Source organism: Cornus florida, unplaced genomic scaffold (genome assembly GCF_030987335.1).
Source record: "Cornus florida cultivar Cherokee Brave unplaced genomic scaffold, ASM3098733v1 CherokeeBrave_3.0.0_Hap2_Chr07, whole genome shotgun sequence".
In the NCBI taxonomy this organism is placed as follows: domain Eukaryota; kingdom Viridiplantae; phylum Streptophyta; class Magnoliopsida; order Cornales; family Cornaceae; genus Cornus; species Cornus florida.
Window position 1 is genome coordinate 26,024,641 of NW_026775577.1, and position 14,447 is coordinate 26,039,087.

Sequence of the window (14,447 nt, forward strand, 5' to 3'; positions counted from 1 at the left end):
TACCCCTCGAGGATCCGAGACACGGGTTGATCAGGCCTAGGCCCAAAACCCGAGGGATATCAAACAATTAATATGTAATTGAACACAGAATACAAGGTAAAATAAGAATTAAAAATAATAAGCTGAATGAATGCTAATTGAAAATCCTTAAAATAATATAATTATTGAAAACTGTTAAATCCCAAACTCTATAGGTTTACAACTCGGGAATCCATCCATTAGACCCCTTATTAAAAATTCTCCAAAAGATAGTGAAATAATAATAATAAAATCCAAAGCTTAACATAGAGAAGATTTCTACATAATCGGAGGAATGAATAGCTGTATCTGCTCTTCACGTCCAAACTCTAACCCTAGAACTGACGAGCACCTGAAAAATAAAGAAGTGGGTCAGGCCCACATGCAAGTCTTGATCTACTACAATCCAAACAGTAATCCGATACGCAGATACATCCTAGGAAGACTCAACAATATCTAGAGTAGTCCATATATGTCTATAGTACACACTATAGGATGCTCGCTAGTCCAGTAGGTTTGTCTCAGCCTGAATAGAAGGCAACATGCAAATACGCACCCTAAGGTGGGCATGAGTACCTAGACCTACCAGGGAACAACACCTATGTCCAGTTATTCATCCTAGGCGATATACGCCCCCTAACCATGGTCATGAGACTCAAGCTCATACCACGGCACCATATAATATATATATATATAAAGTCCGTACTCCTCCTAATACATAATACCATCCATCTGTGTAGTGGTCTGATATATGTATAACAAATCCATCCTGAAACCATAGTGGATCATTCAATTCACAATTGATATGACCTATGTTGGTGATGGACTTAATCTTTTATGATTAATCCATACCTTAATCCAAATTTAAGTAGGCTTAGTGTCTGAACTAATCCGTACCTAGTATGACACCGTCCCATACCGACGCATACTATCCTCCAGTTTTCGTAGTTAATAACACAGTATAATTACTTATTAACCACATCCCAGAATAAACATAAATATAGTTTAGCATGTACACAACCAATATATGCATCCAATATAACATTTAGATATCCCATTACAGTTCTTGTTATAAATGAAAAGACTGTACATTTAGCTCCTCCAGATAACACAGTTGATGAGAACAGTATCAGATATTAATCAATTATACACTAAAATTTGCATAAATATAGTTTAACATGTGTATAACTAAATTGTGCCTCCAATAACAATTTTAGAATCCCAGTTCCAATCCTTTAAATTGACAAATCAAGATTATACAATTTATTTCTCCATATAATACCATAACTGATGCTGGTATGTTAATTTGTAAACATCAGTTAATTCCAGCTAAGAACACATATATTTTAACAGTCATATGCTCTTAACATAGCTAACAATATGATTCATAATTTAAGATCATGCAATAAAACTAATTGCTAAAACAGTAAGCAGCGTAATGTAAATATTTAACCATTCACCTACGAGCCCTCTATTTGACCTTAAATTAATTCCTATCCTCAATAACTGAATGTGAACTTGCTTCTTAACATTATTATAAGTCTCATACACATATTTACAACATTCAGTAGCTTCAAATCAGTTCCAAAAAATTCAATTTCAGCCAAACGAACCCCAAAACATAGTTTCTGAACCTTTTCAGAGAGAGCAGGCTCTAGAAATTAAAAGAGCCTGCTCTTTCTTTTCTTCAGAGCCAGCTCTAGGCTCATTAGAGCCGGCTCCACAACATCCTAGAGCCGGCTCTACCTTCTAGGAGCCGGCTCTAAGGGTTTCTCAGAGCCTGCTCCCCTTTCCCCATAGCAGCTTCGTCCGTTTCATCGTCTTCTCTGATTCCTGTGAGTACCTGTCCTCTGTGGTATTTTATTACATGTTTTTAAGGTCTATTCCAACTCCAGATTGATTATAAAACAAGGATATACAATGATATTTAATCAAAACTTGAATTGGAAAACAAACTGTTACTCAATAGAGCAAGGTTACAAAGTTTCAGTTTTTATTTCTATCTTGTTAAAACAACCAAGAACAGGTTTATTCCATGAATTGGAACATTAATTAAACATGCATAAAGGTTATAATTAAGCCTTATTTTAATTCCTGGAGTTTTCCTAAACACGCACAAAACACAGATTAAAGAGATAGAGAAGAACAAGACTTGCCTTACGTTTCAAAGTTGAAACACTGAACCCACGTCTCTGAGTTTTAGTTTCCCTTCCTCTGCCTTCCTAAGCCCTCTCTGTAAATTACTCACTCGCTGTTTCTCTGCCCTCACAACCCTCTGTATCACTGTATACGTGACTATGGTGAATAGGATTTACAAAAACCCCTTAGCAGACGTAAACATATGTATTTATAGGCTTAAGTTGAAACCCTAACCTTAATCCTAAACCACCTACAGGTCGGCTCAGAATAAAACACGATGAAATTAACAAAAACCCTAATAATTAAAAACAGTTAAGTTGCCTCTAAAATAATGAAACCAATTACAAATAAATCAACAAAATTAAATAAAACAATTTAAGCAATTAAACAGGTAACAAAAATCAGTCACAAAGATATAACACTTAATGTAAGCTAAATAAATTTAAGAATTCAACAATTTAATAAATTAAAGAAAACATGTAAACCAAAGAATTAATTTAAATAATACAAATAAGTCAAGTACGTCAAATAATTCAAAAACAAGTCAATTAAAACACAAATTGAAAAAAAAAATTAAATACCAGGACTATCTTTTTTAAATTAGGGGTATTACATTCTTCCCCCCTAACAAAAGGAATTCCGTCCTCGAAATTCGCTTTTACCTTCTTCCAATATTGTAGGAAACTGCGAGCGAATGACATCCTCCCGTTCCCAAGTGGACTCAGCCTCATTGTGATGACTCCACTGAACACGTACCAAAGGAATAACCTTATTGCGAAGGATTTGATCCCGACGGTCAACAATACGACATGGTGGCTCCAAATAAGTTGCATCCGGCTGCAACTCAATCTCCCTAACATCGATATGCTGATACCGATCCTCATCACGCAGAAATTTTCGCAACATGGAAACATGAAACACGTTGTGAACGCGATCGAAGTTATCCGGAAGTGCCAACCGATAAGCCACAGCTCCCACTCGATCCGTAATCATGAATGGACCGACAAACCGCGGAGACAACTTCCCTTTCTTCCCAAAGCGCATAACACCTTTCATAGGTGACACTTTGAGTAGAACTTGATCTCCAACTCGAAACTCCAAAGCACGAGTACGTCGATCAGCATAACTCTTCTGTCTACTCGGAGCAGTACGCATGCGATCCTTAATAAGAGCAATCTTTTCAGAGGTATCCTTGATGAACTCAGGACCTAAAAATCGATTCTCTCCAACCTCCATCCAACAAACAGGTGATTGACACGGTCGACCGTATAACGCATCAAAAGGTGCCATCCCAATAGTCTTCTGGAAACTATTGTTATAAGCAAACTCCACAAGTGGCAAATATTCCTCCCAGTGGCCCTTGAAATCCAGTACACACGACCGAAGCATATCTTCCATAATCTGATTCACCCTCTCAGTCTGTCCGTCAGTCTGAGGATGATAAGCAGTACTAAGGTGTAACTTCGTACCTAAAGCCTGCTGAAAACTCTTCCAAAATCTAGATACAAAGCTTGAATCCCTGTCCGATATAATAGACAATGGAATGCCATGTAGCTTCACAATCTCTGAAATGTAAAGCCTCGCCAACTGCTCTGAAGTGTAGTCAGTGCAAATAGGCAAGAAATGAGCTGACTTGGTCAACCTATCCACAATGACCCATATGGAATTATGCCCCTTGAAAGAATTTGGCAATCCTTCCACAAAATCCATAGAAATGCTCTCCCATTTCCACTCCGGAATTGGTAGTGGCTGTAGAGCTCCTGGCGGCCTCTAATGATCAATCTTAACCATCTGACAAGTACTACACTGAGAAACAAAAAGAGCAATGTCCCTCTTCATACCTGCCCCCCAAAACTGCCGCTTCATATCTTGATACATCTTATCGCCTCCTGGATGAACAGAGAACTCAGAGTGGTGAGTCTCAGTCATCACATCCTTCCTCAAACCATCAGCAGAAGGTACCACTAACCGTCCCTTGTACCTTAAACCTCCATCAGCCCCAACATAGTAGAATGGAACCTCTCCGGAAGCTATCTCTGCGACCTTGTCAATGCACTGTTGATCCGTGAGTTGTGCTTGTAAAACCTTGCGAATGATGGAAGGTGTAACCACCATGCAAGCCATAAAAGCGTCTAACAACTCATCTATATTCTTCAAAGCATTCCACTCAGTAGTGAATAGAGCAGAAAGACTACCAACAGGTCGGCGACTGAGTGCATCCGCCACCACATTCGCTTTCCCTGGATGGTACTGTATAGAAAAATGATAGTCTTTTACAAACTCCAACCATCTGCGCTGTCTCATATTCAGCTCCCGCTGAGTGAACAAGTACTGCAGACTCTTGTGATCACTAAATAATCTGAAGGACTCACCCAACAGATAATGCCTCCAAATACGCAAGGCAAAGACCACTGCTGCTAATTCCAAATCATGTGTTGGATAATTAAGCTCATGAGGCTTAAGTTTCCGAGATCCATAAGAAATCGGTCGCTCCTCCTGCATCAATACACATCCAAGACCCTGCAACGAAGCATCCGTGTAAACAAGATACTCTATCCCGCTCTGCGGAGTAGCCAGAACTGGTGCAGAAGTCAGTTTCCTTTTCAGCTCATCAAAAGCTCGCTGACAGTGTTCATCCCACACGAACTGTACACCCTTCTTGGTCAGATGAGTGAGTGGTCCTGCTATCTTGGTGAACCCCTGGATGAATCTCCTGAAATATCCTGCCAGACCGAGAAAACTCCGAATCTCGGTAGGTGATGTAGGCTATCCCCACTCAACCACCGCTGAAACCTTGGCCGGATCCACTGCTATCCCATTTTCTGACACCACGTGACCCAGAAATTTCACCTCCCGCTGCCAAAATTCACACTTCTCGAACTTGGCATATAACTGGTGCTCACGAAGCGTCTGCAAGACTATTCGAAGATGTCTAGCATGATCGTCCTCCGACCGAGAATAGATCAAGATGTCATCAATAAAGATAATAACAAACTGATCCAAATAAGCTCGGAAAACTCTATTCATTAAGTCCATGAATACTGCAGGTGCATTTGACGTCCCAAACGGCATAACACGAAACTCATAAGAACCATATCTCGTGAGAAATGCTGTCTTAGGAACATCCTGCTCCCTAACCCTCAGCTGATGATACCCAGAACGTAGATCAATCTTGGAGAAGTATGTGGCTCCCCTTAACTGATCAAACAAGTCATCAATCCTGGGCAAAGGATACTTGTTACGAATCGTAACCTTGTTCAACTCCCTGTAATCTATATACAGACGAAGCGAACCATCTTTCTTCTTCACAAATAGAACCGGTGCTCCCCAAGGTGATGTACTCCTACAAATAAAGCCCTGGCTGAGTAACTGCTGAATCTGATCCCTCAGTTCTCTCATCTCCACCGGTGCCATCCTATAGGGTGCCCTAGCAATAGGCGTAGTGCCTGGAGCTAAGTCTATCACAAATCGATCTCGCGACTAGGTGGCAACCCTGGAATCTCCTGAAATACATCCGGGAAATCCTGTACAATCGGTATATTATCTAATGGCACAGTAATCCCCTTCTCATTTTCCTCTTCCACATGGAACAAATAGGTGCTACCGCCCCCTTTAGAACGTGGCATAGCTACTACATACATATCCTGACCAGGTATGGTAAAAATAATATATCTATCAAAACAATCAACTTGGGCATGGTAGTGAGACAACCAATCCATCTCAAGTATCACATCATAAGTGTGCATGTCCTGGACCAATAGATTGGCTAGAAATCTGAGTCTGCCAATATCTAGTGTCACAGGCCCATCACTCTCATGTATAATAGCTGTATCACCCAATGGTGTAGAAATACCCTGAGGTCTAGTGCATACCCTCGTCCTCATCCCAGATAAAGTAACAAAAGTCCTAGCTACAAATGAATGTGTAGCACCCGTATCAAATAAAACACGTCCATGCAAACCATGAATAGGAAACTTACCCTCAATAGTCTAAGGTGCCGGAACATCCTGTGGCATGGGGTTATACACCCTGCCATAGTGCAACTGCTGTGGTGCCGGTCCCTGAGTCTGCGGCGGTGCCGGTAAAGCCAGATGTGTCTGTCCCTGAATCCGTGGAACCTGTGGAGTTGGTAGAGGCACTGACACCCTCTGTCCCTGCTACACATACTGTCCCTGTCCCTGTCCCTGTCCTGCTTTAGGACACTGCCTGGTGGTATGACCATACTCTCCACAAGTGTAACAACTACCCTGGAAAGTACCAAATGGCCTCCTCTGTCGGTTAGCATGTGGCTGACCCTATCCTGCCTGTGGTCCTCCATTCTGTTGCCTCTGAATAGGTGCCCCATTCCGATGAGCATCTGAACCACCCTTGTGCTTCTTCCAAGGTTGTTGTCCCTGGAACTTGCCTTTGTCATTCTACCGGTGACCATTGACATTCCTCTTTACAGCTGACTGATTAGTAGAGTCTTTATCACCCCGCTTCTCACCACGAGCCTGTTTGATGTCCACAGTCAACTGATACTGTTATAGAGCGGCGTCTACCACTTGAGCATAGGTAGTATAGGCTGGACTACCTGTAATAGCTCTCTTGATAGACCACATCAGTCCCTTGACGAAACTGGTACGCTTCTTCTCCTCTGTATCCACCTCATCCGGTGCAAAGAGAGACAAGCGTGTGAACTGCTGCTCATACTTCGCCACTGTCATGTTTCCCTGCTGCAGACTTAGAAACTCGGTCTTCATAACTGCCCTGACCGCATAGGGAAAATATTTCTCGTCAAAGCGAACACTGAACTCATCATAAGTCAATGTCATCCTCTCCTCTGGGGTGGTAACTGACTCCCACCACTGTAGTGCATCCCCAACCAGCTTGAAGGTAGCAAGCATTTGCTTCTGCACCTCCGTGCACTGAACCAAACGAAGATGACGCTCAATGTCCTGTTTCCACTGGTGAGCTGCTCTCGCATTGGTTGAGCCTAAGAACACAGGTGGACTCCCATTTGTGAAAGAGCTCCTAGCCTTTCCCCAAGAATCCGTCTGAACCACTGGTACTGGTAGCGGTGCCGGCTGTACCTGAGGCTGATTCCGAAGTGCAGCTGTTACCCTAGCTTCTATAGCCCGAGCAACGAGGTCATTGAGGTGTGGAGGAATCTCTGGATCTCTGTCCCGACCCTAAGTCTGTTGAACTTCCTCCTGCTCCTCCTGAAACCCTGGCATTTGCTGCTCTTCTTCCATTTGCCGACGTTGTAGACGTTCCTGCTGTCTACGTGCCGCTCTCCTCTGTCAACTGTTCATGTTCTGTCCTCTTCCAGTGTTAACCATGCTGTTAACATAGAAAGACAGACATCAGTACGAGTTTAAACGAACCGTAAAGAATACAATGAATCCTAAACTTAAGCTCTAAACAATAGAGAACGCTACGCGGAAGTCTTATACGATAGAATCCTAAAGACATTTGAACCTGGAGTGCTCTGATACCAACTGTGATACCTCTCGGATCCGAGACACGGGTTGATCAGGCCCAGGCCCAAAACCCGAGGGATATCAAACAATTAATATGTAATTGAACACAGAATACAAGGTAAAATAAGAATTAAAAATAATAAGCTGAACGAATGCTAATTGAAAATCCTTAAAACAATATAATTATTGAAAACTGTTAAATCCCAAACTCTATAGGTTTACAACTCGGAAATCCATCCATTGGACCCCTTATTAAAAATTCTCCAAAAGATACTGAAATAATAATAATAATAAAATCCAAACCTTAACATAGAGAAGATTTCTACATAATCGGAGGAATGAATAGCTGTATCTGCTCTGCACGTCCAAACTCTAACCCTGGAACAGATGAGCACCTGAAAAATAAAGAAGTGGGTCAGGCCCACATGCAAGTCCTGATCTACTACAATCCAAACAGTAATCCGATACGTAGATACATCTTAGGAAGACTCAACAATATCTAGAGTAGTCCATATATGTATATAGTACACACTATAGGACGCTCGCTAGTCCAGTAGGTTTGTCTCAGCCTGAATAGAAGGCAACATGCAAATACGCACCCTAAGGTGGGCATGAGTACCTAGACCTACCAGGGAACAACATCTATGTCCAGTTGTTCATCCTAGGCGATATACGCCCCCTAACCATGGTCATGAGACTCAAGCTCATACCACGGCACTATATAATATATATATAAAGTCCGTACTCCTCCTAATACATAATACCATCCATCTGTGTAGTGGTCTGATATATGTATAACAAATCCATCCTGAAACCATAGTGAATCATTCAATTCACAATTGATATGACCTATGTTGGTGATGGACTTAATCTTTTATGATTAATCCATACCTTAATCCAAATTTAAGTAGGCTTAGTGTCTGAACTAATCCGTACCTAGTATGACACCGTCCCATACCGGCGCATACTATCCTCCAGTTTCTGCAGTTAATAACACAGTATAATTACTTATTAACCACATCCCAGAATAAACATAAATATAGTTTAGCATGTACACAACCAATATATGCATCCAATATAACATTTAGATATCCCAGTTGATGAGAACAGTATCAGATACTAATCAATTATACACTAAAATTTGCATAAATATAGTTTAACATGTGTATAACTAAATTGTGCCTCCAATAACAATTTTAGAATCCCAGTTCCAATCCTTTAAATTGACAAATCAAGATTATACAATTTATTTCTCCATATAATACTATAACTGATGCTGGTATGTTAATTTGTAAACATCAGTTAATTCCAGCTAAGAACACATATATTTTAACAGTCATATGCTCTTAACATAGCTAACAATATGATTCATAATTTAAGATCATGCAATAAAACTAATTGCTAAAATAGTAAGCAGCGTAATGTAAATATTTAACCATTCACCTACGAGCCCTCTATTTGACCTTAAATTAATTCCTATCCTCAATAACTGAATGTGAACTTGCTTTTTAACATTATTATAAGTCTCATACACATATTTACAACATTCAGTAGCTTCAAATCAGTTCCAAAAAATTCAATTTCAGCCAAACGAACCCCAAAACACAGTTTCTGGACCTTTTCAGAGAGAGCAGGCTCTAGAAATTAAAAGAGCCTGCTCTTTCTTTTCTTCAGAGCCGGCTCTAGGCTTATTAGAGCCGTCTCCATAACATCCTAGAGCTGGCTCTACCTTTTAGGAGCCGGCTCTAAGGGTTTCTCAGAGCCTGCTCCCCTTTCCCCTTAGCAGTTTCGTCCGTTTCATCTTCTTCTCTGATTCCTGTGAGTACCGGTCCTCTATGGTATTTTATTACATGTTTTTAAGGTCTATTCCAACTCCAGATTGATTATAAAACAAGGATATACAATGATATTTAATCAAAACTTGAATTGGAAAACAAACTGTTACTCAATGGAGCAAGGTTACAAAGTTTCAGTTTTTATTTCTATCTTGTTAAAACAACCAAGAACAGGTTTATTCCATGAATTGGAACATTAATTAAACATGCATAGAGGTTATAGTTAAGCCTTATTTTAATTCCTGGAGTCTTCCTAAACACGCACAGAACACAGATTAAAGAGATAGAGAAGAACAAGACTTGCCTTAAGTTTCAAAGTTGAAACACTGAACCCACGTCTCTGAGTTTTAGTTTCCCTTCCTCTGCCTTCCTAAGCCCTCTCTGTAAATTACTCACTCACTGTTTCTCTGCCCTCACAACCCTCTGTATCACTGTATACGTGACTATGGTGAATAGGGTTTACAAAAACCCCTTAGCAGACGTAAACATATGTATTTTTAGGCTTAAGTTGAAACCCTAACCTTAATCCTAAACCACCTACAGGTCGGCTCAGAATAAAACACGATGAAATTAACAAAAACCCTAATAATTAAAAACAGTTAAGTTGCCTCTAAAATAATTAAACCAATTACAAATATATCAACAAAATTAAATAAAACAATTTAAGCAATTAAACAGGTAACAAAAATCAGTCACAAAGATACAACACTTAATGTAAGCTAAATAAATTTAAGAATTCAACAATTTAATAAATCAAAGAAAACAAGTAAACCAAAGAATTAATTTAAATAATACAAATAAGTCAAGTACGTCAAATAATTCAAAAACAAGTCAATTAAAACACAAATTGAAAAAAAAAATTAAATACCAGGACTATCCTTTTTAAATTAGGGGTATTACAAGATGGTATGCACGAAATTATGGTCAATGTGCCAATACTTGAGTATCTTTTTATCCGAGATTATTGCTTGCCTTCCTATGTGCTAAAGAACCTAACCTCATTGGTTAAAGCATATGTTAATGTTGGAGACTGCTGGAGTGTCGAAGACTGCTGGAGAGGAGGTACTTGGGCAAACAAACAATGTGCTAATCGTGTATTTGTGTTTCTCAGAAATATTTTCAGTGTCAAACATCTATCTCTAGGCGCTCGTACCATGGGGCTAAGCTCTTTCTGAGTGTTAATTTTTTGGATTCTCCTATATATAGAACTCTCATTATGTTCATATCTTATTAAGGCTTTCGACTATGCTGATGACGGTGAACTGCCTTTATTTTCTAATTTGATTCGTTTGGAGCTGAATGTTGAAAATTGCTATGGCTGGAAACGTCTATTACACTTGCTCAAAAGCATGCCTAGCCTGGAATATCTTGTTTTGAAGAAATTGAAGATAAATAAACATGTAAGGAACAATTTGAAGTATGCATTTTTTCTTTTTTCTTTTTTTCAGTTTTGATTTACATTTTCTAAACTTCTGATTTTTGTTTGTAGCAGTGTCAACATAATGATTCCAAGGATTTCAAATTTGTTGAACCAGAAGTGGTGCCTTGTTGTCTGTCTATTCATGTTCAAGAAATTGAAATTACCGGATTTCAGGGGCAGAGTTGTGAGCTGGAGCAGAAGCTGATAGAGTATTTTTTGAGAAATGCTAAAGTATTGCGAAAGATGACAATTAACTCCTGTAATTCCAGAACAACATCAAGAAAGGGAGTTTCTCGATAAACTGTTCGCGTTCAGAGACTTTCTTGAACATTAGACCATCCCACATATCTACTTCTGTATCAAATTGGCAAGTACTCTCCCGCTATAATCTATCATTTTCCCTTTCTTTTGTCAATGTCATATATGTAGTTGTATCATGTACTTTATTCTATGTAATGGGAGTTTGTGTTACTATGCTCCTTTGAGCTGCGATGATCAATAGTTTACATGTGTACAATGTCTCTTCAACCGTTCCGATTTGGTAGGTTTTTTAATTTTGTAATGTAAATTCAAAATTCAACGTGTCAAAGTTTATCAGAGGCCCGTCAACTGAAGCATTTTGTATTGTAATTTCATGGTCTTGACCGATCAATCTAGTTAGTTTATCCACTACATTTTATACAAAAAAAACTTAAAGTATCAATGGCAGTGAATGGAATTGGTTTTGTTTCAACCATAGATCTCCAGTTATTTCTATTCTTTAGGGTTTACTATTCAATCATTCTTTGCACACTTCATCTACAAATGATATTGCTTGAAAATGCTCCGCTACCAAGTTATTCATTAGCACTTGGGATTTAAATGCAATTTTCAATCCAATCAATTGAGTATTATTTGGTGTCAATATTGAGCATTATTTATAATAGCCATCATCATCTTCTTTTTTATTCATCATCTTTTACTCTTTTCTATGGTGCTTATTGTTTGTAAAGCCTGTTGTCTTTCTTCTCTTGAGTTGGTGGATTTGGTTCTTTTTAGATCGTATAAAAGGGTTGAGAAACAGTCTACACTATTTCATCTGGGAAAAAAGAAAGCTCTAAGAACTCATCCAAATTGGAAACATTTATGACGAGTTTGGCTCGAATACAGTATATAACACTTGTGTTGTACTGCACCTGATCCACTCACATGGACAACAACAATCTCTGATAAGGGAGGTCAGAAGGAATGCACAAGAAAATGTCTAAAGGTTTCACGTCTTTGCAATTAGATCTTGTTCAAGAAAATGGGTGACAAGAAACATGAAAATGAAAGAGAGGCTGAGACAAACTTGTACAGCTCCCACAAACATATCTTTTAGGTGTTTAATGAAGCAAAAATATAATTGAAAATGTATAAATGTCTACTGCATAAATTGGCATAAGATAAACACAAACATCACCACTAACAAAGACCCCCTTTTCATATGGAACCAGATTTTTAGTTAAAATGTAAAGCAGCACATAAAGACAGCAATCATTGAATCCCTGAAATCCAAGGAAGACCGGGTGCATGTGGGATGGTTAATTCTTTTAAATTTTTTTTTTAACCCAAGTTAGAAATTCGTATAACCACTTTGCCTTTACAACAACTTGAACCTTCAACTTTTTATTTTAAAAAGATAAGAACCCCTTCAACTTTTTACTTTAAAAAGATAAGAAAATAGCGATACGCTGTGACAAATTAAAGCATTGCAACATATTGAGTCATTGACTATTATAGAACTTAATTTATTACATACATAAGTTTTACATTTAAGAGATTGGTTAATCTTTTAAATTGATATTACTAGTTTACCAACAGTCCAATAGTCTAATAGTATCAAGCCTTTACTTTTCAAAGGGAGGTCAAGAGTTCGAGTCTCAGTGTAGGCATGCATGTGTAAATATCAACTAAAAAAAAAGATATTACTAGTTTTATATTTTATTATAGACATAAGTTTTATATTACTAATTTTAAAGCAGATACTTTGCACAAGAATTTATCTTATGGTATAAAAATAAATGCATTATAAATATAAAAATATCTGAAACTTATTATATTTTTAATAATGGTACAGATATAGATAATTTTAAGCTAGGATTGATTGTTTTAATATTATTTCAGTTTATTATATGTTTAAAACAATCAGGACCAAACTAAAAGGCCAGTAAATAGACATTTTCAATTAGTAATATATAAAGCCCATTACTTGCCCAGACAATAAATATATTGTAAAGCCCATATATAATGTGTATGTTATGCATATTGGCCCATGAATATGAAATCCTTGGAAACCCTACCTCTCTAAGATGCCCACACAGTAAGGTTGAAGCTTTAATGGGGATAGAAGATGGTTGAAGATGCTTGCTATAATCTGCATCAGAAGAATATCTTCTCCACTTCGAAAGGTATGAAGATCTACATACATTTGCGAATATATATATAGATTTATATGTGAGTGTATATTGTTCACATACGATGTGGATAGATTTAGGATAAGAAATCTGCTGATCATCACCTGTGTATAGTTTGATGAATTTTTATTTTAATTTTTTTTTTTGTTGCATTGAACGTCTTCTTCAACAAGAGCCTAATGTCTATTTTAGTGTAGAGAACTAATAGTTAACATTAAAAAAGTGTCCCTTGTTTGGTGTCGGTATACTCTGTGTGCGTATATATATATATAAAAGGGAAATAATTATAAGGGTATTATCGAAAGAGAAATGGGCGTTTTTGAAATTTTATATCTTAACAGTGACTTTAAGTCATTCTTTGCTCATTTTTTCAAATTTAATGGACTTATATACACAATATAAGCCCTTTGTTCATTTCTTTGAACTTTTAATGAACTTATATACACAACATAAAGGATGAGATGTTATTGCCCAATTTATAAACAATAGGAGTGTTTTTCCCACTTTACCCTTAAAAAAAATTTCAAAATTTCAATTTGCAGTATAGAATTAATTGTTCACATCTGAGCATATTTCTATTTTATAAGGGCTATTTCAAAATTTCAACAAGCTCATAATGTCTATTTTATGTGTGTTTTGTTACGTGTTGAGGTTGCACAAGAAAGAAAATGGGAATTATGTGAATATTTGTAATGCGTTTTTAGAAGAAAGTTATAACGACATTCTTTGGTGATTGCAACAAAAATAAATTTACTCTGTATAATGGGTGGATTGGATTTATAAACGTTAGATCAAACAATATAGCATTTGATCAAATCCAATTCCTTGTGATTGTATTTGGTCCTAGAGAAAGATATGACAACCCTGGAATAAACAAGGCCAAACTTTTATGTTATAAATCTTATGATAATTAGCGTATTTTAGGAGAAAAACTTTATTACGCCCATTGCACCGTGCAATGGGCGAATCCTCATCGTTGATGTAGTAAATATCCCACACATGTATTACACACGCCGTGTATGAATGGTTGGATTCGCCAGTTGCACCGTGCAATGGGCGCAATAAAGTTTTTCTCGTATTTTAGATCCTGAAAATAGTTAAATGATATATGGAGGAGTTAGTTGTGCTAGTCATAACA

General features: G+C 37.8%; 1 protein-coding gene across 1 annotated transcript; it reads left to right on the plus strand.

The window, feature by feature from the left end:
* Positions 1 to 10,374: 10,374 nt before the first annotated feature.
* LOC132316473 (F-box/LRR-repeat protein At1g06630-like) lies at positions 10,375 to 11,174 on the plus strand. Its single transcript, XM_059814946.1, has 3 exons — positions 10,375 to 10,516; positions 10,661 to 10,854; positions 10,944 to 11,174. Exons 1-3 carry the CDS (start codon positions 10,375 to 10,377, stop codon positions 11,172 to 11,174), a joined length of 567 nt encoding a protein of 188 aa, XP_059670929.1.
* Positions 11,175 to 14,447: the final 3,273 nt, after the last annotated feature.